This window comes from Caloenas nicobarica, chromosome 13 (genome assembly GCF_036013445.1).
Source record: "Caloenas nicobarica isolate bCalNic1 chromosome 13, bCalNic1.hap1, whole genome shotgun sequence".
In the NCBI taxonomy this organism is placed as follows: domain Eukaryota; kingdom Metazoa; phylum Chordata; class Aves; order Columbiformes; family Columbidae; genus Caloenas; species Caloenas nicobarica.
The window spans coordinates 11,739,151-11,764,793 of record NC_088257.1 but is presented as its reverse complement, the minus strand read 5'-3'; the positions used below and the strand labels follow the sequence as shown (position 1 = coordinate 11,764,793).

The 25,643-nt window shown below is 45.9% G+C and overlaps 1 protein-coding gene across 1 annotated transcript; it reads right to left on the bottom strand.

Annotated features, from left to right (window-relative positions):
• Nucleotides 1-2,714: 2,714 nt before the first annotated feature.
• Nucleotides 2,715-24,924, bottom strand: LOC135993880 (solute carrier family 22 member 4-like). Its single transcript, XM_065644042.1, has 10 exons — nucleotides 24,532-24,924; nucleotides 18,797-18,900; nucleotides 17,260-17,414; nucleotides 14,120-14,291; nucleotides 13,069-13,195; nucleotides 10,926-11,026; nucleotides 9,732-9,946; nucleotides 8,972-9,154; nucleotides 6,477-6,612; nucleotides 2,715-5,518 (listed from the first exon to the last, which is right to left on the bottom strand). Exons 1-10 carry the CDS (start codon nucleotides 24,922-24,924, stop codon nucleotides 5,443-5,445), a joined length of 1,662 nt encoding a protein of 553 aa, XP_065500114.1. The 3' UTR covers nucleotides 2,715-5,442.
• Between the last annotated feature and the right edge of the window lie 719 nt (nucleotides 24,925-25,643).

The following is a 25,643-nucleotide window of genomic DNA, read 5'->3' as shown; positions in this document are numbered from 1 at the left end:
GTATAATGGAATATAATTCACATTCAACTGGCTTCATTATGGTGTATCAGTGTCTGGTCAGGCTGGAGAGCTGCATTCTAACTCTGCCCTAAAACCAGTGTGATACTGCTCAGGCTGTTTACACTAAATAGCTCAAAATGTTATCTCATGCTTGTGGAGTGTTTCTAGTTACTACAATTATTTGGTGTTTCTGAGTCTTTTAATAATACTAAGTATTTGGAAAAAAACAGGCCCTTAGTGTCATGACTTAGAGAATGTAAGCAGAAGACATTTTCAACTATTTGATCTTAGGATCATAAGATCTTACTCCATAAGACTGCAACTTGTGGCTGCTAAGAGAGCTGGTAAAAAAACCTGTCACCACCAAAATACCAGTGAAGTTCTCAACACCCAGCACTTTATTTCAGCCATGTGTCAAGAAGGAGACATCTTAAAAATTCAAGTTTTAATTGAATTTGCATTTTTATGGTAATCGCTTGCTTTGGAACATTCTTCAGCTGGCTCCAATATAAAAAAAAAAATACATGGGAGAAGATGAAAAGCAAGTCTTGAGCTAAGGGAATGAGTGAAAAAATAGGATATGGTGCTAAATTAGTATTTAACTTAGTATGTAAGTATGTATTTACATTAATATGAAAGCATAGAAAAAGACTGAAAAATAACTTTTCCTACCAGATTTGACATCTTTAACAGTAAAGGAGATTGGAATGCTGTCCCATTACTTTTATACAAAACATGCGGACTGCCACATGCTCTGTTTAAACAGATATGTTGTCCTCTCTCCCCCAAGCTTTAAAAATTACAATTCAGCATATCAGAGTACCAAAGGTATGTATTTCAGTAATGACCAACAATCAACACCCATATAATGTATTAACTGAGGTGCAGGAAGAGAAACTGGCAACTGAGGAAATCCCGATTTTTTTAAAGAAAAGTTTGGAATGTTGATAAGTTTTAGCTAGCCACTTCATATGTAGCTAGTGCCTAACTTTGTCGTGGATTGGGATGGAGACCATTCATTGTCTCAGAAGATTAAAGCTTAGAAACATCTCTTTAGAAGGCTGGTAAGTATTGTGAGTTTGTGGGTTGTAGAACTTTTTCTCTAAAGCACAAATGAATGCATTAATTTCCTCAGGTCTTTTATTATTGATTCAATAATACTTTTATTACAGAAATAAGATTATGAAACCTCCCTACAATATAAACTTGTAGTATGCATGTCCAAATAACTTCTACCGGCTCTAAATGAGCGGTCTTAACACCCTGGGTAAAAGGAAACAATGCCAATGCTCTAATGTTAAAGAAACAATAGCCCCTTAATATTGTAAACTTCTCGGTAGTGCACTACATGTAATGCAGTGCACCCTTTCATTTCAGATTTGATCAAGACTAGAACAGAATTTTTATCAATGGCTGGTCAGCATCTCTAGTTTCTGGTTGTTTTGCTTTGGGTTTTAGTTTGGATATCCTTGAGTGCCTCAAACTCTAAGTGTTATTGTATGTAGCAGTGGAGAGAGAAAGAACTAGAACCATTAAACTGCCTTCAAAGATCCATGTGTAAACTGATCTATGTGATAAGTTACTAGTTTTCTGTTAAGAAAAAAAGATGTTTTTGTTTTGTGTTACTTCTCTTGTAACCACCTAATCATTCAAACACTATACTGTTTATATGTAAGTTTAAGCGACAGTAAAAGCAAACTGCCCTGCCCAAATTCCTTCATTCAGTTTAGTCTCTCTTGTGTCTTTTCTGCAATCTTATTGCTGCTAAATTCTGCCCCTGCCTTTGGGTGAGGGGAGCAGGAACAAGCATTGCTAAACTGCTATTGAATGAACTACTGTTTCCCTTCTCATTTTCTTTTCAGAGGAGGCCTCACTTGCCTACTTGCCTCATATTTTGGGGTCTAAATTTTTGGGTGCTGCTGTTGACACATCTAAAATCCACACTGATTGCCAAGAAGAGGGTCTGTTGCTATTTTGCACAACTGTTACCACCTGTTGTGTGTTCAGCAATAGCACCAGTGGTGCTAGTTCCTCTCGTTCAGCAGCCCAGCATAAATTTGGTCTATCCTAGTGATAAGAGGAACAAAAGTCTTTTAGAAACCCTTAGGCCTAATGTAACAAGACTAGACCTAATGTAACAGGAACTTAATAGAGAAACAATAGCTATATAGAGACTGGACATGAGGCAAAGTGTGATGTCCTTGGTTTGCAAGCTGGGAAAGCGGAATGTTCCACTAAATGAGCTATGTGACTTTTGCTGTGTAGTAGCACAAAACAACAACATGCATGCTCAAGAAATTAGATCAAGAAGCCGAGACTGGGGGGCACCAGAGACCCCCAATGAAGACCCTTGAATACCAAAGATGGACTTCCAGCAAAGGGTGGGATTATGTAAATAATTTAGGTTTAATGCATGAACTAAGCAGCGGAAACAAATGAATATGAAATTGGCATGTGTAAAAAATACCAAGAAGTGTGAGTTACCGACATCCTCAATTAGAGGAACGATCCTCCGAGCGTCCAAGTGTTGGCTTTTTAACACTTTCAAAACAGTGTTAACGAGTCTTTTTGCTGGCTTTTCTGTATCAGCTTATTTGTGGAAGAGCTTATTTTAGAATTTTATTTTCACACTTTATCCATGCTAAATACATTGTAAATTACTTCTTTAAACATCTTTGCACAAAACGTTAAAGTTAGGAGATTTTTATTCTTCAATTACAGACCACATGGGAAGCAGGTGACACAATGCTAGCGCACATTTTTATTACAATGAAGACAGAAGTTAACAAGTGACAGTTACTACAGTTTCATATATGCTTTAGCAGATCCAATAAACCAGCTGAGGATCAAAGGTTGCGCAGAGAGACCCAAGGGAAGGTGACAGAGGTGGGAGCGATCCAGGCCGTGCTTCCCTCCCATCCCCAGGTCAGAGCCTTCCAGGCACCCCCAGCAGCACACGTGCACCCCACCAAGCATCTGACACACGGAAAACTCACGGATGGTTGCCATGAGAGCCTTAAATAGCTCATTAGCATTACATTTTATTTCTGCCAATAGCTACTAAACCAGTGCCCTTTTCTTCAGCTTTTCAGTTAAAAAAACCTGGCACTCCAGATTCATCCCAGTTTGATTCTTCCACAGACTATTGCTGTTTGGGTTTCTTCAGACATCCCTATGCGAGCCTGGGAAAGATACTGGCAGAGGACAGAAATTCTCCTTGCAAATGCTTCACCAGCTGAAGCAACCTCCTTTTCCTGTTTTTACTATGCTCAGACACTGTCAGGCCTTTTGACAACATCACATACTTTTCAGAAAGGCATTCCACTCTTGTGAAAGATTTTGGTTTGAATCTGCCATTAAAAATACTAAAATGGGACACTAGCTTGATATCAATGGCATAAGTAAGAAAAATGAGACATTAAATCAAAGTATTAAAAAACCAAAACCCACTATAACCCTTAAAAAGGAAAACTAGTTTATAGGATACTACAAAGTTCAAGAGTACAAAAATATTTACCTTTTAGAAACACCCAGGCCTACAATCACGTAAAACAAGTATCAACTTAATATAAAAATCTTCACAAAAATATGGCCACTCATATTCAACCAAGTCCTCAAACATGCCCTACACTGATATAAAGGCTTTGTTGAGAAATTTAGTTATGTCTAAACAGCTATTCTATAGATTAACTTTTTAATAAGTAAAACCAAGATTAAATACTGCTGTTCTTAGAGAAATTCTAGCTTGGGAAGGGATGAGAACACCAAGAGTCACAGGATAATGTTTTCCTCATGCCACACTATATTTATGGCAAAAGCAAAACTGCAGAAAATTAATATGAAGGTAAATAGTATTTCCACATCCCAAAGAGCAGCTTGAAATAATTGCACAAGTTCCTTGCATTTAAATGTTATAAAGCTTTATATTTGTGCTTGAACTTACAGAGAGAGCCTCATTCCTGTGCCTAGTGCCAGCACAAGACAACTTGCCATGAACTCTCACATTAGAGATGAGACATTGTGCTCTTGTTGGCTAATTGTTATTCATAGAGCATAAAAATCAGTCTACCAGGTCTGATAGACTTTGTGGCTAAGTAGTGCATGCATAGCTAATAAATAGAAAAATAAAAGTTATACTTTTTTCAAACTATGTAGTGTTCATAAAACAGTAGCAGCACAACTCTGAGCTCTACATTTGTTTTCATCCAATCTAGCTTTGCTGAACTTTTTTTTTAAAAAGTGCATATGTAACCTGTAGGATTTGAAAAACAAAATACCAGTTTTGTTGGCATTTTGTTTTGAAAAACTGTGGTCCCAAACTAGTCCTTTTGCATTTTTAACAGCTGCAGCTGGACATCTCCAGTACAGAACAGCAGCTTTTTGCAAGCATCAAATGCCCTTTAAATTTGTAAATGGTACAAAGGTTTTGCAGAGGCTTTTGAAACTACAGTGAACTTTCTTTAAAGGTACAGAACAATGTGGTATATATCCAAAGGAGAAATGAAGTGCTTTGGAAAAAAAAAAAACCAAAACACAAAAGATCTAAAAAACTGCTTATGCCAATATACCATGAAAAACCTGAAAGCTAAAGCTGCATGGCATGTTTCGACAGGATCATTGACTCACTAAAGCCCATGTTTCTTCGGAAAGCAGGCACAGCCCATCAGAAGGTCAGCAAGCCACAGTCCTTACTCTGTTTTGGAGACTTTCCCCCATCCCCAAAGACACTCAACATTCATGAAGCCCAAGGATTTCAGCAGGCTCAGGCTTTATGAAAAAGCATCAGCAGGGACAAGCGGATCCCAGGTCCTAGGACAAACAAGCAACATCAAAGGATAAGCTGATATCTTGTTTAAAAAACATGTCCTTGCAGTGAAGTCTATGTCTGCTTTGGTGCAATTAAATTCAGATCCCACTTAGTCTATCAGGCTTTGGTCACAGATTTCAAAGGAGGCCAGGATCTTTCCTTTAAGGGCACATGCTGAGATTGTTTTCAAAGACAGATGCCCAGCTCTCCTTCATCCAGTCAACACGTACAGCAAGAAAAACACCAGCGTTATATTTGCTATTTTTTTTTTTTTCCTTTAAGCAGCTTTCACTGAATATCTGACTGACTGGAGTAATGGTTGCTACTATTCCTAAGGCTAATTTCTAGCTTATTCCTCAAATCATGTTTAGCACAGGTAGGCTCCCATTTCTCAACAGGGACAAATCTGTATCTGCTCTCATATCCCAGGTATCAGGACACTGAATTACAGACTTAGAGTCCTGCCAGATAGCATCTGCTCAGTAAACTCAGTATTTTGGTACAGTAGCACAGGGGATAATAACTGTGGTGTAGTTGCACTGACTGTTGGGTTTTGTTTGTTTTCCTCTGGCAGAAAATGCATTTTGAGAAGATCTTCTTCTTCTTTAGGCCCCTCTGAGAGTGTGCGTCCTTCTTCATAAAGGTGTTATCAGAATTTTAGGACTCTCCTTTGAATTCCTAATGTCAGTGGTTTGTTGGCCGTTCCTGAAACTGAAAGCCAGTAGAAGACTTAGAGAACATGTTACAGGGTCTTATCAGACACTTTCCCCTCCTCATTAGCACTGCTAAAAAAAACCATATTACACCACTAATATGAATATTAGAAAAACCCCAAGTGCTCTGTCAAGTCTGCCTTTCCAGAAGGCAGAAGCAGTGCAGCAAACAACACTTGGAACTTGAACATAATTCAGTGACTGTAATTCAGTTACTTAAGTCTGTTTATACAAGAAGCCCGTAAAGGTAATCTAGCTTGATTCTAGGATTTCTAGCTACAGTTCGTCAACTGCAAAGCTGAAAAGTTGTAAGTCAAACATATGAGACATTCATAGCTGTGACAAAGAGCAGCATATGCTACTCGAGCAACCTGGCCTAAGAATCATTCTTATTCTGGAAGCATAATGACAGCTCCTTATACCGACTAGGGATTTTTTTCAAGCTATTATTGCTTATAAGGGCAGATTCTGTTCCAGAACAAGTTCTCATTAAGCTAGATGGGAGCTGTGCAGCTGCACTTGGGCTAATTCAGTTTTTCTATGCTGCTCCCAAGAATTTTCTTCCCATTAAGGCAAACACTGGCCATCTTCACTGCTCCCGCACTATAATGTCATCCTACTAAATAGATAGTTTAAATGAAGAGTTATGGAGAGCGAATGATATAAAAGGATGGAAAGTGTTGGGAGATATGAAGTTACAGCCTCAAGGTGATGTAAAGGTCATCCTTGATCTGCAAGTCCCTGCTTTCAAGCACATCAGCTCTCAAGTTCAGAGATTCTGGAGAAACTGCATAATGCCAACGGCTGTCAAATTAACAACCCAATAAAATAATCTAAAGGGCACTTTGAAAGCTTTGATGTTTTTCAGTGGATCTGATGAAACACGGTGAAAAGAGTCTACATAGAAAGAGGTCCTAAACTCATGTGAAGCACGGGATGGATGTGAGCTGCCTTACCATTTCACCTTCAGCATCTGCTCGAAGCTCTCAGGCAGGGGATTGCCGTAGCTCTCCGGGAGAAACAGAGTAAGGATCCCAATCACCACAGTCAGGCTTCCCATCAGGATATAGGGTAGGAATCTGTCATAGGCACCTGGCAGAACACAGGGCATCACAACGGCATTAACACGTCCACAATCAACAAACTCATGTGTAAAATTTATACTACAGACATTATGGTAATGCAGAATTAATTTAGAATAATTAGCTGGAATCTTTGCAAATATTAAAGGTGAATCCAAAACTGAATTACATCTGGTATCTGCTAGTAAACAAAGGGATTTTTCAATTTTAAAACTACAACATATGCTCTGTTATAGTCACTACCTACCATCAGTTTCGTGCCATCCCCTGTGTTTGTGTAACAGCTAATAGGTTTTTTGTACATTTTCAATGGGGGTAGCCAACATCTTTGCAATGTAACAGCTCTGCTGGGGTCACTGCTGGAGTTCTCAGTACTATACTGCCATCTGGAACCAAATCCTCAGGTAAATAATTCAATAGGAGGGAATAAAAGTACTCGTAAGCAACCAAGCACTCATCAGCTGCCTGGGGTTGTGCATCCTACTGGCCTTGTACAAAAGAAAAGAGACTGATGGCAGCTGAACAGGTCAGCTTCAGACGAATGGGCCGTTAATGGGTGAATCCTAAAATACCTTCTTCATTGCAAGGGGTGGAAGCACCAGGCCTCCTGGGACAGACAAGAGGCTCTGAGCTTGGTCTACTCAGAATATTATTTTGGACAAGGAGGCAGCAGCCCCTGCCGGCAGCCTGAAGCCATTGCACAAGTGTTTGGGCAGGAAGCAAGATCTGCGAGTCACACCAGCACAGCAATTAAAAGGTCTTTCAGTAAAGGCAATAGCGAGGAGTTGAAGCATCTAAGGGAGAGAGAGTCCTAAACTGGGCCTGACAGCTTTGTTTTTCAGTTGGGATAGAACAGTATGCTTCATAGCGTATGGAATAAACTAGGATTACAGTGAAGGCCCCTGGGTATTTCATACAGAGCCAAAGTTTGTGATTTGATCTCTTCTGTGTGCACAAGCAGGACGAACTGCAAGGTCCTAATTTAGCTGTAGCAAGTATCAGCAGCTGACAAGTTTCTCCTAAAACCTCCTAAAGTTTAGGAAACAAAAACACCAAAACAAACAACAAAAAACCAAAACAAACAAACAAAAACCAAAACACTAAAAACTTTATCCTGTCTACATCTCTCTGTTACTGATACTTGTGCTGCAATGGAGACTAAGGAGCATCACAATCCCGCTGTCCCTTTTACGTTTGTGCTGTACAAGTATGAAATAAAGACAATGTATTTTCATCATTTTTGGTACAGTGCGTTATAGCCACACTGGAATGTAGAGGTGAGACGACAGAGGTGAGCTGCAGGTAGTCTCTCCCCTTTCCTGGCATGGTGAACCAGCACTAACCCCTCAGCAGGACACCAGCAGCGTTCTGCCAGAGCTGGCAAAGTCACGCTCAGTTTGTATCGAAGGTTTCAGCAAGAAGCAAAACTCTTCAGGCACAGGGCAGAGTTGCATTGGGTCCAGTGGTGGTAGAAGGAAACAAATAATGTGTGAGCAGAAGAAACAGGATATTGAGCACCCCAGATTGAGCAGCCAGCCAGTATTCACAGATATTTCCATCCTTAATCCCCTTATCTCTGTTACCCTTTCCTATCTGCGACATGACGACCATATTAAAAAAAAAAAAAATCAGTTAATATTTGTGCAGCATTCAGAATGTGATGGTAATGATTGTCCAAAAAAAAAAAAAAAAAAAAGCCTCTGAGGAAATCAGTAACTCTGCTTAGAGATCTAGGTATGAACAATAATCAAAACCAAAATCAGTGCTGAGGTGCCTGGCTTAGTAATGGAAAAAAACCAAAAGCACTTAATGAAGGTCACAATTAAACACTCTCTTGTGCTGCTTAATCTGCGTATTTCCCATTGATTTCTCTAGAAAGCACAGATTTGGGGGATGTTTGGATTCCCTCCTGGTTTATCTGCTCCTGACACACCCATTTTGGGTTGCGCAGGAAGAGCACAAGGCAATTAATTGCCTACAACCACATTTCCTTTACTTGCAAGATCGTTTCTTGTCACACTCTCCTGGGAAACTATCTGGTGTCCCAGGGGTAACATCCATTGCCAAAATGTGACCAGTTCTAAGCCCAGCCACTCTGTTTGCACAGCTTATAAACACCAGCATTGCCTTGGACCAGCTCAGACCCACTCCAGCCTCAATAAAGGAAAAAAAGTGCCCGATTCTTCTGCAAAACCCAAGGAGCTCCACTTAATTCCTGCAGTGTACAGCTGTGAACTCAGACCCAAGGTGAGAGATGGGACTTAAAAGACAAAAATGAAGGGACTTAAAGCTGAGCCTGTGCTCTAGAAGCTCCAATAACTTCTCTGAGCAGTTGTGCAGCAAAAGGCAAGAAATGCAAGGCGTCTCACCCAGGTAAACAAAGTAAGGAGCAATGATGCTGCCCAGCCTGGAAGCCATGGAAGTAGCTCCAACTGCCATATTTCGCACTAGCGTTGGGTATAGCTCCACGTTGTAGACATAAAGCATTGAAAAGGCAGCTGTTATGCCAAATTTTCCAAGCATCACCAGGCCAATAGACAGGACATTAAAATCTGGAGGAGGAAAAATAAAATCAAGGTGAATAAATTTTTTTAATTATACAAGGTATTAGCCCCATCTCCAGATGACTTGGCTCCAAACTTCCCACCGAGCCTGATGTAGCTGGTCAGGTTATTTTGTACTTTTCAAATTTTGGTTCCTCCCCAGTAAAACAGCATTATTGAAATGGAACAAAATTCTGGATTACACAGCAACAAAGCAGAAACTTAAATCCACGTCTTTTTCACAAAAACCTGTGGAGATTTACTCACAGTGAAATCTGGAAGACTTACAGGTTCTTTTAGCCTCTACACACAACTAGATAAATCACAGTACACTTTTGGCTCTCATTTTACAAGCTGGTTCTCCTGGACTATAAAAAGCTTAGTAATTTGACACAATAAATGATGGCTGTCCGTGACTCGGCATATACACTTAAAAAAAAAAATCATGGCTGCAAGTGATCAGCATAAACTTGACCTCAAATTCTAAATCTCATCGTGGTTTCCAGTAATTTTACAGAACTATCAGATAGTACCATGCAATATTTCTAACATTTTATACAATTAAGTCACAAATTGAACCTTGTACCTGCAGGCACAAGCTGAATGAAGAGGACAACACCTCCTCCTAAAACCAAGGTGCCAGATAAGGAGTAGCGCCGAGGGAGGGAGCGGAGGAGAAGCCAGGCAATGACATAGGCTGGAACCTCAATAACAGCCGCCAGGAAACAGTTGATGTAGGCATTGCCATGCCAGTTTGGAGTGCTGAGGGACAGGCCAAAGTAACCAACTGATGTGAAAAACCTGAGAAAAGCAATAAAACCAAATTATTCCAGAAACACCAGGCCCTGAATGCTTCCAGTGTTGCCTCAGGTGTTGTTACAAAAACAGGATGTCGCAAGGCACCGCCACAGGCATCGTGGCTTAAAAAAAAGAAAAAAAAAATCTCAGTGGAAACCCCATCTTTCTAATTCTGTCATCCCTTCCAGTGACCATATCCACAGCAGCTTGAAGAGACCTCTGATTTCTCTGCCCTTCCTGAATACATTACACCGAGTAAAAGGCTTTGTGGAAGTTGTTCACAAAGGCTTTTCACTGCAATGGACTCATTAATGACACAATGAAATAACTCCTGAAAACTTCCCATGCCAACTATGTTCCTTCTTGTAGCCAACTCCAGTGACAGGATCTCCTCCCACCCTCAGCAGTTCTGTTACATCTAATCTAATCTTCACAAGAGAGCTGGATGTTTGGCTTTCAAATCTCAAAACTGTATTACTATGGCATGCCAAGTGTGCCAGTTCCTTTCTGATGGGGGAAATAGGTCCAGAAACAGGTCCTGGTTTGTCTGAATGGTATTATTGGGTCCTCATTCCTCGTGGCTGCGAGATGGGCGCTGTAGAGAAACAGAACAAAATCGCTGGCCATGGGTCTAGTTCTTGCTATGTTACTGAGTTGCTGTCTCTGCTTCAAGGACATTTCTCTTCAAATAGAGATTATAGAGATGGGAGCTTCATTAAAAAAAAAAAAAAGGCAACAGAATTTAAAATACACAAGCTGTTATATATAGTTTCCTATTTTACATCTGAGTCGAGGCTGCTGTCTCCGTACTCTTGTGTATTAATGCATCGGGGGTGCAAGGACATTGAGGGCCATGTACCCACCAAGGACCATGTGTAGACAAGCTCTGAGCCTGAGACTTATTATCTAAATCTGTGGCATGTGCCCTCCAATTAGAAATTGTTCTATTGTCTGGATACTTTAGGAATACACATTTCCTTACCACAAAAGTAATGACATAATAGTAATAGTTGCAATGTTTCGGGTTCGAAATAGGTCCAGAAGGATAGCCTTCTGCTGCTGCTGAGGCTTCGAATCCTGCATCTGAAGGAAAAAGGAAAACAAAACCAAAAAAATTCCCACACACCTAAGAGCAAAACAACCTCTGCACACCCACAAGTTGGGCAGTTATGAAGTTTCGACTCTATCGGGGATAACTGGCCAGCCCATGACCACTTCTGCAGCCGGGAGGTAGAGCTCGTCTCTGCACCCAGCAGTACTCCACAGTAGTTTCCATTTTTTTGTTAAAAATAAGGCGGCACTGAGACACACCACCATGCCGACTGATTAAAAAGAAGTATTGGCTGATAAGAAAAAAGCATTAACACATCCTTAACGATCTAACACATCCCTAACAATCTAACACAGTACTTCCAAGAGTACCCTCATTGTTAAAGGCATTTTTCTGTGCACTGTCCACTCAACTCTCTTCTGTTCAACCTTCACAGTGTGATATAAATGCAAAAAAGTCGCCCAGTTCTGCTGCCTCCTGGTTGGCACCCTGCTGGGGATGGGGACGGGTGCCAGGCTTTGATGTGGAGGCCAGGACGCATCCTGGGAGCATCCACCACCTCAAATCAGAGACCGAGGGTCCAGTTTGAGGCTCGGAGCTGGGACCCGGGTGGCATGAGGATGGCACGAGGGTGCCCTTCTGCCAGCCTGGTGAGCCCTGGCTGGGCTGAAGCTGCTGCTCACGCCCGGGCTTCTCCCCAAGCCCAAACAATGAACCACCCTGGCAATCCCTGTGGGGCTGCCCAGGAGATTTCCCATGCTAGGAAGAGAGGATGGTTTCCAAGGAATCTCTGTCTAGCATTCCAAGGAATATCTTCCTACTTCAATCAAGAACTTAAAGTGCAAACATCATCCTCAGGCTTTTGTGGACGAATGCTTTCGCACACAAGATTCCCGTGAAGTAAAGGACGGCTGAGCTGCTGCTTGGTCTCAAAAATACGCAGGAGTGATGAAAACTCATGTGCTGGAGCCTGAAAAAGTCACATCCAGTATGAAAGACGACTGAACTCTTGCTGTGAAGTGAAGAAAGTGCTTTTCTATGGTTTCTGTAAGATGAGCTTCCCACAGCTGGAACAGGCACCTGAATTTACACTGGAACCTATACTTGGAAAAGAGATCTTCAGCAGATCAGCCAAAATGTGTGATGTTCAAGAGCTGGATCCTGCCACAGGAGGTGCAGCACGCAGCAGCTCTCTCCTGCAGATGCTGCAGAGGAGCACACGGTGCTTTGTTTTCTGCTCTACCGGGAGACGTAAACTGCAGGTGCCAGTATAATGAAGTGAAGCAAGATCTGACATACAGACACGTGGTTATTGCTGGAAGCACTGCTGGTTTCTTTGCATAGGAAAAATGTCTGTGCCTCTTCAGCAGGAGCTCTCGAGAGAGAAGAGCCATGAGACCAGGTGATGAGCACAAGGACCAGCCGTGCTGCTCCCAGCTTGCTGTGGTGCTGGGTTTGTTCTAGGCTTTCTCCTTTTAACCGATAGATATGAAACACAAGACAAAAAAAAAAAAAAGAAAAAAAAAAGAAAAAAAGAGGCCTGAAGAAGAGCTTAATGTTTTTCACTGCCTTTGCTACCATCACGTTTTTAAAGTGCCCTTGTAGCACTCAGGTGCCTTGGCTGGTTTGTGCAACCAGAGGAGTCCCTCCACGCAGCCCCCACACGTGTGGGTGATGATTTAGGGTCCCCAGCACAGCCCACCGCAAAGGGCCGATGTTAAACTGCAAACTGCTAAAGCCACACCAAGCTGAAACGGGGACAAACGTGTCTTCCTCTGGTCTTCTCAGGGCACAAAGGATGAAGCAATCTGGGTCACCCTTGCTCTGAAAACCACAACAAACCACCACTGAGGAAGAGAATTTTATTGTAAAAAAAAAACCCCAAACAAATAAAAAACCCCTCTGGCTTCTCGTTTTGAACTTGCTAACCCAGCACTTACCTCACACCACCAGTCACTGCCAGCCTCTAAGAGCTGCTGGTCCAAACCATTTCTCTGCTGGCATTTCCCAACAAGTTAACGGGCCAAAGGGGAAGCTGCCACCGAGGTAAAATACCAGAACATATGAAACATACCTCCGCGGTGTCAAAAAGCACGGCTGGGGCTGGAACACCATTTAATTTTGCAGCCTTTTGGATAATAACTTCTGCCTCCTTATATCTTCCCTGGGAGATCAGCCACCGTGGGGATTCAGGAATGATCCTGCAATCAGTTTCAGAATAAATGACTCAACGTTTTCACAAAAGTAAGAAGTTATTAAAAACACATGTATCGTTTTTATGAGTTATGCTCTCATCTCACAGATTGCTTGCAGCAGAAGACAGTCAGCACAGAAGCATGTGGGCAATGTAATGCATGGATTTGTCCCACTGGGATCAGTGGGAGAATTCAAATATATGAGATGTGTTTATTCTAATGCTGAAGTAGATACACAACTGGGCCCTTGTCCTGGGCGGCTGTTTTTCAAGGAATAGAATCATAGAATAATTTTGGTCGGAAAAGACCCTCAAGATCATTGAGTCCAACTGTTAACCCAACACTGTCACTAACCCATGTCCCTCAGAACCTCATCTCTGCGTCTGTTCAGCCCCTCCAGGGATGGTGACTCCACCACTGCCCTGGGCAGCCTGTTCCAATGTCTGACAACCCTTTCTGGGAATAAATTTGTCCTAATATGTAATCTAAACCTCCCCTGGTGCAACTTGAGGCTCTTTCCTCTCATTAAAAAATAAAAGAAAGAAGCAAAGTTAGAATGAATCATCCCCTAGAACTATAGGGGTAAATCTCGAGGTGGTTGACAGTGTCCAGAGTTAGGATTCAAACACAGAATTCCCAAGCTGCTCTGCAAAGCTGATGAAAAGGTGGCTTCAAGCACACGGCCAGCACCAGTGAGGCTTCGCGGGTAGTTAACTCGACTTAAAACTGGCAAAAAAAAAAAAAGAAACCCAACCAAAAATCCTCCCAACTCCTACCTCAAGGTAAAGCCTCCTCACATGGCAAACAGGAAAAAAAAAAAAAAAAAAGAGGAGAAATGAGAAAATGAGACACCCCGACACCTTGTCATTACCCAGCGCCCGGCAGGGAGGGGACATGGGGAGCGCGGCCTTGTGGCGCAGGGACACTCACCACCAGAGCGGGATGCAGAACAGCCCTGGGACGGTGAGCGCCAACAGCAGCATCTGCCAGTCTCTGATGAAGTAAGCAAACAGTGGCAGCAACATGTAGCCAATTGCAAAAAATATGCAAACTCCTAATGTAGAGAATATAATACGAACTGATTTGCCAAGAATTTCTGTTCCTGTTTAAAACAAGGGAGGTTGGATTAGCATTTTAACTCTTTCTATTCAATCATGACTAAATACTTTACTGCATTCACAAAAAAATAAGCTAAACAATCTTAGAAAAGAGTGGTTTCTCTTATAATACTTATAGGGACACTGTCAAGGAGTAATGGTCCAAGAGATGATGATTATCGCAGTGCTATTAATCTGGTGGGAGGTTCCTCCAGAAGCTTGTTGTGCATCTCCCCTGGAGCTGCCATTGGAGCACCCATGAGACCAGCACCAGCAGTCTGGCAGAGTCTGATACAAAATCATTTTCAATATTAAACTTACCTCGTTTCCCCAAAAATAAGACCTACCCCAAAAATAAGCCCTAGCATGATATTTCACAATTTTGGAGGATGCTCAAAATAAAAGCCCTGCTCCAAAAATAAGCCCTAGTTACAGGCAATTTAAATAGTGTCCAGGCATACATGTAAAAAAGTAATAAGTTTTGGAGCAAAAATTAATATAAGACCTTGTCTTATTTTCAGGGAAACAGGGTAATTACCAATCAGTATTTGTTCACAGATCTAGCAGAGGATTTAGAGACCCACTGTTCAGCGATTTCTCCTCTATTGCAAAGGCTGGCAAAATAAAATAGAAACAGCTGACAGTGGCTTTTTAACGCAGTCTTCTTATTCACATCTGCCAGGAGTTTACATGAGTTTTGAAGAGAAAATGAAGGCTGCCATGTGGAACCACATAGCAAAACGTGAACCCTCTGTGGTTTGCTCCAAGAACACGGAGGTGAAGGGATCCCAGTGCTGTTGATGGAGCACCAGAGGCAGATGCAAAAGCATGAAGCTGCTGTGGTACCATGGGGACAAGACTGAGCCCACTGGTCAGCTACTGCGTGCTTGCAAACAGGCTGAGCTTGGAGTGAAAGAGTTTATGTCACGTTTTTTGTCCTCTGTGTCAGCCCAGGAATGTGCACCCGCACAGCTAAAGCAGCTCAGCTGATGGGCAGACCTTGAATGTATGTTAAACACCTAAACGTTGCTTGGCACTGCAGGACTTCCCCACAGCAGTGAGTCCCGTTCCTTCCAGCTGCACGAAACAGCTCATCACATCCTCTCCTCATGGGAAGGACTGAGCAGAGAGGATTTCAGTTCTCTCCATTAGCCTCATTTCCAAAATACTGAGCTCCGCAACTACATACACTAACTCCGGCCAAACTATTGGGTGAACTGAAAGAGTTGTGAGGAACTGAAGGAGCTTCACTCCCCCCGGTCCCTTTCCCTGCCTGGCAAATCTGCTTCTGTCCTTCCCAGCGGTTTGTGGGATGGCAGGGAAGAGCTGTCAGTGACACAGCCGTCACTGCAGCACCGTACGGACACACCCAGTACAGAAATTATCGGGGACCATCGGGAACTTTCAGATGAAGGAGCGACTTCTGTTTGCTTCGATTAATGCATTGTCTGAGACAGATAAGGGCAGGCACGGGGAATGACCGGCAGACTCTCAGGAGCCTTCCCGACACGCTTGGCTGGGCACAGCCTGCTCCCCCGCTTGACCCGTCTGGGATTTAAGGCGCAGGTCATCGCTGAGCACTTCTGGAGGACGGCGCGTCTGCAGCTGGCAGACCGACACAAGCGCTTCGGGATGAAAGGACGTGCCACACGCCAAGGCAGCATCCCAACCTGCATCCAGCACTGCCCCGTGTTCCGGGGCTGGCTGCGGAGCTACGTCTCTGCCCAATCAGATCCCACACCCCCTTTAGAGGGACTCGTGTGACACAAATTCCACCTGCCTACAAGAGGATTTTCAGCCAAGCCCTGCACCTCCCAGCCTTCCTATGGCGGGTGCTTGCTCCGGCTTCATCAGCTCTGCACAAGAGTTAACTCCCAGGACGGAGGGAGCACTGGCAATGGCAAGGGATCTCCCCCCTGACAGTCTGACCTATTTAATCCTCACAGTGGTGACTCACGGCTGCCTGGGGACACAATGCCATATCCCTTCCATAACACTGATTTCATATCGTGCTCTTCTGCTCTACTTTTTTCCCCCGTTAAAGCCTCATGGCGTTGGAAAGAACAGCATTAACTGTTAGTATATGGTTTTAATTTAAACTAGCTCACATTCCAATCTACAAGTTTTAAATTTGACACCATTGGTTTAAAAGCTGACAGAGAAGTATACATCCCTATTTTAAAGACAGCTCTTGCAAACCCCAGCTCCTCCCTGAGGCTGCATCAGTCACCCCAGTAATTCAGCAGTGCAGTTGCCTTTCCTGAAAATCCTGAGACGTTGGGGGTCCCCCCTTCCCCACAGGGTCCCCGGGCAGCGACTGTGGCCGTGCAGCCTCCCTGCAGCCACTGGCTCTTTCTTTCTGTGCTCCTCACAGAAAACAAAACAAACCTTGCCCTCTAAAATTAGGGACTTCAGCACTAACCTCAGCACCAAGACCAGTGACTTTATGGCTAATGGGGCCTCTGACACCCACCTGGCTCCTCTGCTCCGGTCTTCCTGCTGTGCCTGGGAATGCTGGTTTGCTCCAAGGCTTTGCACCCAGGCATGTACCAACCCCTCTGCGAAGGCACGGAGAGGCAGGGAGGAACCCAAATGCCTTCTCTATCTCAGAGCTGCTTTTTCTGATAACAAACCCTGAATGCTTCCTGGAACGTGTTCTCCAAAAAGGAGGGAAATTGATGCTTATTTAGAGGTTTCCTGCTCTCATCTTTTTCTCTAACCTGTAGGAAGTATAGGCTTGACACATGCAAGAGCAAAAAAAACCCCAACATACTGGCCTAAATGAGGAATTGTACCAGTGAGGATTTGCTGGTGTCTAACTAAATGATGCAGGTTCAGAGGAAAACAAACAAACGAACAAACCAACCCCCCAAAAAACCCCAAACAAACAAACAAAAAACCAAACAAAAACCAAACCAAAAAAACAAACAGTACATGAATTGAGCATTTAATCTAATGCAGACATACTCATACCCAGTATGAAGGCCACCACGTAGTTAGAGATCTGTCCCATTCCCACTATGAGAAAGAGCACTGTGAACATCTCCCAGCTGGTAGAGAAGATCTGCAGGAAGCTGAAGCCAGTCTGCACCGCCATGGTCAAAAAAAGGATGTTCTTCCTGCCAAACCTTTTGCAAAAGGTAAAGGAGATAATTATTGAAACAGTATTTATTTACGGAGAAGGGCTGTATAAAAGAGCATGAGGGAACACAAATATTGAACCTCAAGAGATGCAGCTTAGAACAAACTGAAGTTTCATTAATTTTAAAGATTTTGTCTCTCATTTTCATACACGTTAAAAAAAAAAAAAAAAAAGGTACAATTTTCAAGATGCAGGAAATAAACCAGGAAGAATAATTAAGAGCAGCAACTTCAGAGGGCCACTAGAAAGGGACTAGAGAGACTAGACAACAGTAGAGACACCAGAAGATTGCAAGCCACACAGCCAAAAGTTAGGAAATGATGGTGTTTAGTCTACTGGCATCTATACATTGCAACACCATTACGCTTTGAATCTGTCGAATAGCTTTATCAACTGGTGTCAGTCTCTCTGAGCTGCCATACATATTGCACCCTTTCTCCCACCCATTTGTCTGCATTAGAAGTCCCTAGCATTTTCTTATGGAAAGGTAAGAGCAAGCATACGTGGGGGTTTGCACTAGCGGGATTTAGTGATTATCTTGTCGCCTTCTGCCCAGGGCAGAAGTTGGGAGATTAAATTTGGATCACATGGAATTTAATGCTGAAGGCTTTAGGATTAAGGCTTCCGTTGAGTTTTGAAACTCCTCTGCTAAACCCAGCACTGCTACCCTTACGAATTCCTCTCTAACAGGCAACAGACAAAGCAGTATCAGAGACTCCACTGTAACAGTATGGAAAAAAAGGCTCAGGGCTCTTTGAAGCAGAGACTTGCAGAAAGAACGCATATTGTGCGTTCAACACTTGTAAGGCCAAAATTTCAATACTGCTGAGATAATTATCAAATGCCAGTAATTACTTTTTTACTATTTCACATCTACTTAGTTAGATGCTATGATGATTGCTATCCAATTACAGGTTATCTTTTTTTTCCTTCCTCTTGGATATGCTTATTTTATTGCCAGCAAACCAACTCTTCAATGCAGAGCTTCCATTCAAAGGATAGGTTTCTATCCTGCAGCTCCAAGAATGGACTGGCAGTTAATGTGTGACAAAGAACATCTCTTAAACTACTAAAAAGGCCAGATACAGAAACAAGTGTGGTTGCAAAGTGAAAACCATCACATCAATCTGCAAAGTGGCCACACTGGCTCCTTGGAGAGACCAACTCTTGATCTCATGAAGCGCCCAAAAGGCAGTAATCCTGCACCTGGGGTAGATCAAGGGTGGGTTTTTCGAAGAAGCCAGGCCAGTTACCTAATTTTGATCAAAACTTGGAGGACTGGACATTTAACTCCCTTACGAATGCAGCAGCTGTGGCAGCAGCTCAGCCCGGCTCTGCCCACGAGCAGTCGGGGAGCAGCGGCGTTACCTGTCCGAGAGCTGCCCCGAGACGAAGGAGCCAATGAGGACCCCCACAAAGAAGAGGGATGTGGTCAGCGGCGCTTTCCAGTCGTTCTCGCACACCAGGTTCCACTGCAAGAGAAGGGCCAGTGCTCAGATGCAGCCACATCGAGCCTCACCCAGGCACGGGGGTTATTGGCTGGAGACACACACATTTCCACAGCATTTAATTTAGTTTCCCCATACTTGCATTTCCACCCATCGCTGGCACCAGTGCTGTTTTCACAGCAAAGATAGCTACCAGAATGTCCTGATTAAAGCACAAAAAAAAGGGAAAGTCATTGCCTCAAGTCTCATTAGGCTGAAATACTGGCAGCCATCTGATGAGACCCCATCACCTCGGAAGTGGGTGAGCAGCCAGCAATGCCAGCCTCATGGGCAGTCGGTGTGTGCAGCCCCATTTCCAGCACAAGCTCTGCACCACATGCCCATCAGGCCCTCCTGACACCCAGGACCCGCCTCCCCATGGCCTGAGATGCTTCTCACCAGAAAAACAAAGTGATGATGACGGGCAGGAGGCGGCTCCATCCCTGGCTAGGGTTGGTTTCCAGTTTACCTGACCCCTGCCATCACAAAAACTGTTGTTTCTCCAATTTCTGGGTTCAACAAGACATACACAACAAGATGCACAGAATAAAATCTCTTTTCCCATGCTGACACGCTTACAAAAGCCCTTCCATCCCCACGAGCTGCATGGCTGACTCACTGCCCATCGCTCAGCCTCGCGACCAGACCCAGCTCGGGCTGGAGGCTTGGGACAGGAGCCAGAGTGGAAACTTCCACCTAAAGCTGCTCGCAACCCCAGACAAGGTTTAAAAAAATAAAAACAGCATCATGAGCCTCTGTCCACTGAAGTTGCAGCTGAGCGTGTTTCTGCCGCGGCTTGCTCCTGTCCCGGTGACTAACCTCTCAGTCAAGGCATGCCTGCCAGGAGCGGTTATGGATAGACTTCAAAAACGTCAGTCTCAGATTAGATAATTCTACCACAAAGGTAAGAGAATTAGATCACGGATCAAAGTATAGCATAATTTTCGTAATTAGCTGTGCTATCAGAGAGCGGAGACATCGCCCTGACCGTGCCCAGGGAACGAAGGGGCCAAGCCCAGGCAGAGGCAGTGGAGCAGAAAACTCTGCTTTGGGCTGCTCGAGCTCCTCCGCTCAGCTGCAGGCAACAAAAAGGAGCAACTTTTGCATTACAAAGAGAAACCTATGGCGGCCATTTCTGTAAGAGGTTTTCTCGTCCCTGCTGGGAAGGGAGAGGTGGTGAGGTGTGGGCTGGCACCTGCACTTCTCTTTGCTGTGTTTGATAAGGTGGGTGTAAGTATGCGGGTCAGTAGGGCTCCCATATGTTCAGGGATGTTAATTGTGAAAAATACATGCAGGGATCTGTTTCGCGTCAAATACAACTCACATTTCTGTGAAGGAGCTGGGTGGAAATCGAGCCCCATATTTAAAACAGACAAATGCAGCTTCAGGAAACACAGCACTAAAAGGAAGAGTTTCAGCAGCTCTGCGCCGGCCGGGCTCACCTGGTCCCTGTGGTACAGAGACATTTTGTCACATCCCCTGCACCTCCCTTCCCCCGCTCTGGGAAAGCTAGGTGGCAGCATTTGCAGCCGATACAAACTATTATTAATGATCTGGGCACCGAGCATCCCGCTCTGGGGCTGCCGGTGCAGCGCCTGCTCCCAGACCTTCAGACTTCAGTCACTCGAGGTTAAGGGTCGGTGTTTTTAAAATGCCTCCACAGTGCCAAAGGCACTTTGGCTGCAGAATAAATCCAGCTAAATAATAACTTGCTCATGACACTGAGTTGCTTCCTGTGTTTCCTTGGTGCCAAATGCCTCCTATGCAGCTGTTCACTCAACCTTTTCTCAGGAGATATGCACAGACAGAAAAAATTCACTATATAGGGTTGAGTCTTTAAGATGTATGGGATGTGGTAAACAGCCAGCTGGCTGGAGAGGGGATGCTGGCTACAGGAACTTGCTGTATTTAACCAGAAAACAGAAACACACCAAATCCATCCGACTCCAAGCATACCTGAAGCTGTTGAGTGAAAAAAACACAGCACCTGTTTTGAGTCCAATACCACACACAGCACATGGGACGTGGGCGAAGATCTGTACAGCCCTACTCCATAGGCAGACCTCGTCTTCTCCCAAAACACCAGCCTCCCCTCCCCAAAGACTCTCGCTCTGACGGGGGCTCATGCCCTGGCACTGCACAGTGATGGAGCACGTGTCGACAGGTTAAGATTTCAGTAGTGCTTGAATGCATAGGGCTTTAAGGTGTTCTTTGTATGCTGACTTCCTGCAAGCAGTACTTGGAGAAAAAATGAAATTTAACTTATTTGAGCTTTTCCTCAGAGCCTGCATCCATCACAGCCAGCACCGAGCACACCACGGAGCTGCAGCCCAGCCGCAGCTAAACTACCCACAGCTACAACTTCCAAACCACCTGTGCTGGACTAATTATTCATTAACCAGAAAATAAGTAATTCTGCAGTGTCCCTGGCGAAGCATACTGGAAAGCAAAGTTCACATAAGCTTCCAAGCAAGTGCTTTGAACACTAGGAATAAGAGCTCCTCAAGAAAAACACTTGGATCACTTTATTGACATCAAATCCTTCCAACTCTTCCCCACAAGCTCCCAGCTACTAGAAGAGCAAGTTCTGCCGGGTGCCGCCAGCGGGAATGCTATGGAGGGACAAGCTTTCTGAAAAACTGCAGCTGCTGGATAAGGTACCCTGAATGCCCAGCAAACAGGGAAAAGGTGCTGAGAGACAGCCTGGCTCGAGGGAATTAACTGTATGCTAATGCACCGCTCCAGAGAGCAAAACTGGTGCATGCATTTCGACCTTTAATTACGGTCAGAGCTCAGCACCGTTGTCTGGAATTAAAGCAGAAGTAGTTTAAGTTTCAGACAGAAAAACCCCAATGAAACAAAAATACATATGTTAACATGTACATTAATTTCAAAGCACAGATGACAGAAAGCAGAAGGGGTGGTGACAGACTAGCAGAGGAGCAGCCCTGGTGACCCCAAACCAGGACCTTCTAGATCAGCTGAACCCCTCATGCAAGCGCAGGTGGCACTGACCCATGGCAGCAGCCACCTGCTTCGGTGAAAAACGGTGATTTTATGTCGGGACAACTGGAGGAGCTGCAGCAGACAGGAACCGCTCTGGAAATGGGGGGAGGTGGCTGGGCCAAGGGGAACCTGCCAAGGTGCCCAGCTGAGCCCTGCAAAGCAAAACAAGACCCTGCAGCGCCTTCATAGCTGCAGGATCACACCTCACCCCACCCTGACTGCACGTTTCCTCATGCACATCATTACGCTTACAGCCTCATTCTTATCACCCTGGCCTGTTTATTTGCTTTTTCACCTGTGCTGTGGACACATTCACTGTTCTGACATCATCTCAATCTTAAGACTAAGCAGATGACCAAGTCTGGGATCCTCTGTTCCCAGAGTTTAGCACGTCCCCACAGACCAAGCGACACCAGTGCTGAGCTGGCATCTTCAAGCCTGTTCCTTTCAAGCACCAGTAATAACAGGATTTGATGTAACTGCGCGAACCAAATAAAACCTGCAGCGCTTAATCCTGCACCATCGAGTTTTGCTCCTCAGTTGAGTTCTTGAACTGAAGATGTTTTTTGACTGAGCTTTCCTGACTGCATGTCTTGGCTTGTCTTTCATAATACGGAGAAAAATGTTGGGTACAAAAATAATCATCTCAAATTTAACTGAACTGCTTCTTTTCGGGGTTTCAGCAGTGCCTGTTTTCCTTGTTTTAAAACCAAATTCAGTATTTTTTCCAAATGTCCATGACAATTTTAAAACAAAACAAGTATCCTTCTTTTCCATCTGGCTTACAGATGGGAACCTGGCACTTGATTCCCATCTCCGAATGTGCTGTTGCCTCTCTGGTGTGCCCCAGCCCCCGTGACAAACCCCCCTGCTGCGTCCCGTCCGAATCTGGCACAGAGGCTCTTGTTTGGCATCTGCCAACACAAGGTGTTCACTGCTTATTAAGAAGGAGCAGCATTTCTCCTCCTTTTGTTTCATTTACTGTCTCAGAGCAATTGCTAACTCCAAACCACAGACTGTGAGTTCACAGCCACCCCGGGTTAATCCGGCCTCCCTCCGGCAGCAAGCGTTGAGGCACTGCCTGTGGCTACCAGGCACCTGACATGTGGCATGTGCCGGCCCACGCGTTATGGCTGGGCACATCTACCTGCAGGACGTGGGCTGCAGCTGGGCTGCCGCTCCGGTTCACCCACAGCCTGGAGTGGTATGACCTTCCCGAGCACCCCCGCCTTGATTTGGTGTTGTAAGGGATCCTCAATGACTGAGCACAATCACCAGCACAAACGACAAGAGATATGAACACAAAGGCACCATGGGTGACAATAGCTTCATTTTGGGTATGCAAGAGGAGGCAGCATCCCCTGCCCGTGCCCTGCCCTCCTCCAGCAAGGAGCCATTCCCCACTCGCCTCCCTCCCTGCATGCTTCAGTGCAGCGGAGGCCATGTCTGCACAGACCCTGCCCATGTCCCCAGGGCACAGACCCTGCTCCACATGCCTCTCAGTCAGGACTTTTCCTGGCTGGGGCCCCATGCAATGGTTTTTGTTGGCAGATGTTGCTGCTGAGTCACAGGGACTTGAGCCAAGAGCCACATACCCACTCCGTGCCTTGCACCCGAGCGTGAGCCATCAGTGTGTGAGTGGGGCATCCCTCGGCTACCTGGGGTACGCTGCTCAGCTGAACAACTGCAGAGCCCACCAGCTGCCAAACCCAAACACTGGCTGGTGTAAGGATGAGCCTATTATTCCTTGAACTCCCTCACAAAACAAAAAAGAGCAGCAGTAACACTGTAGCTTTAGGGGAATTGTGTTTTCCTTCTCTACCAGAGCTCCAAGCTCCCCACCAGTGCAAGCAGAGAGACAGACAGCATGTCCCTGTTGCAGCATGGCCAGAAAACCCAAACAAGTGTTTACATGACCTGTCACCATCCATGTTCCAACAAGACGCCCAGCACAAATGATGCCATTGTACAGTCTTAAAAAAACCCAAGCCGACAGCTTGGCTGTAGCCTGAGGGAAGGCTCCGGCAGGAACCTGCCACAGCACACCAGGCACACTGCAGACCGCAGGCACTAACCACAGCACCTGCCTCGCACCAAAGCTGACGGCAACCAAAGCCACCAGCACAGCTGGCAGCATTGGCACAGGGTGCTGTCGCCATCAAGGGCCCACCGCTGCTCTAGACCCATCCGGGCTGCTTGTGTGTTTACCAGAAAGCGTCCATGTCCCCATTCAAAGTGGCACTGGGAACGAGTGTCAGATTCCATCAGATGGAAAGTTTACTGGGACAGTTGGCGTGCCGGCAGAAGGAAACGATCAGGTTTCTATTTTCAGCCTTTGCCTCCCCCTCCACACAAAACCCCTCTCCAAACAAAACAAGCTGAAGTTTCAATGGAAAACACCACCGAGGTAACAAGGACGGGGGGCTCCTCTGAAGGCTGTTCACTCCACGTACCCCCTCCTCTCCCCGCAGCATCCGACCCTTTCTCACAGACACTTGACCCGCTGGTTGCTGCTCCCTGTTCATGCCCCCCCGCCAAGGCACAACGATCCCCCAAAGCCCTGGCCGGTCACAGCCTCTCCCGGGGCATCGGGGCTCCGCGGCCGCGCACCTCGGTGACGATGGTGGAGTCGTAGACGTCGCGGCTGTACTCCCAGCCGTCCAGGCACGGCTCCTGCTCCAGCGACCCCAGCTCCACATCGGAGCCCGGCAGCAGCCCCAGCGCCGAGAAGTTGGCGAGCGCGGCCAGGCTGTAGCGGCGGCAGCGGCTCGGAGCCGCCCGGCCGTCCCGCAGCTCCAGCGGGATGCTGGCGTTCAGCCACTCGCCGCTCAGGTTGGCCCCGCGGGGCACGGCGCACCGGTGCTCGGGGGTGCCGGCCAAGAAGACGGCCGACATCCCGTTGAAGCCGTTGGGGACGATGCTGGCGCTGAGGAGGAAGAAAACGAGCCGCTGGAAGCGGCCCCACTCGCCCAGGAAGGCGGTGGCCGCATCGTAGTCGCGCATGGCGCGGCGCGGGTCTTCCGCGGCTCTGCGCGCACCGCGGGTGCCCCGCACGGCGGCTCCGCCCCGGCCCGGCCCCCCGCGGAGGCGGCGCGTCCCGGCGGGTGCCCGCGGCCCCGCTCCGGGGGGCGGTGAGGAGAGGATGCTGCTGGCCCCCGGCCCCTCAGCATCCCCGGGGCCGGAGGCACCTGGGCACTCACGTTTGCTTCGCAGTCGGCTCCAGAGCTTTCCAAGGAGGCATTTTCCGGTTTTGCGCCGAGAATATTTCGCAGATTTATTTTAAATCGCCGCTCGGGGACTCCTGACTGTCAGCCGCGGCGGTCAGGGCTGCGCCGGTACCGGCGGTTCGGCATCCGCCCGGCCGCACGGCTGGGATGGGCGGGCTGGCTCGGCAGCTGCTGCCGGTTAGAAATCGGCGCCCGGTGGGACTGGGAGCAACGCGATGGTTCCACCGCCCCGAGCTCCCTCCGAAGCCCTGAAACCAGCCCCTTCTGGAACCCGAACCAGGTTTCTCCCAGTAATGCCGCTGCGAGATGGACGAATATCACTGCACAATGCACCCTGCGAGAGATGGGCGAAACCGAGAGTCACGATAATAGTTAATAGATAGGAAACTAGAACAGCTCTCGATCAAACCATAAGCTGGGGGGGCTGCCGGGAGGAGCACTCCGTGATACGCAGAATACTGCTGGAGGCAGCAGCGATGTGAGCCCCTCCTACGC

Bases quoted from the DNA above. Each gene is read 5' to 3' on its own strand.
- LOC135993880 (XM_065644042.1), bottom strand. From the start codon at position 24,924: ATGCGCGACTACGATGCGGCCACCGCCTTCCTGGGCGAGTGGGGCCGC. The intron at 18,901-24,531 runs GTGCGCGGCCGC...CTTCTCTTGCAG, and splicing joins ACTCCACCATCGTCACCGAG to TGGAACCTGGTGTGCGAGAA. The intron at 5,519-6,476 runs GTAAGGCAGCTC...ACTGGCTTTCAG, and splicing joins CAGATGCTGAAGGTGAAATG to TTTCAGGAACGGCCAACAAA.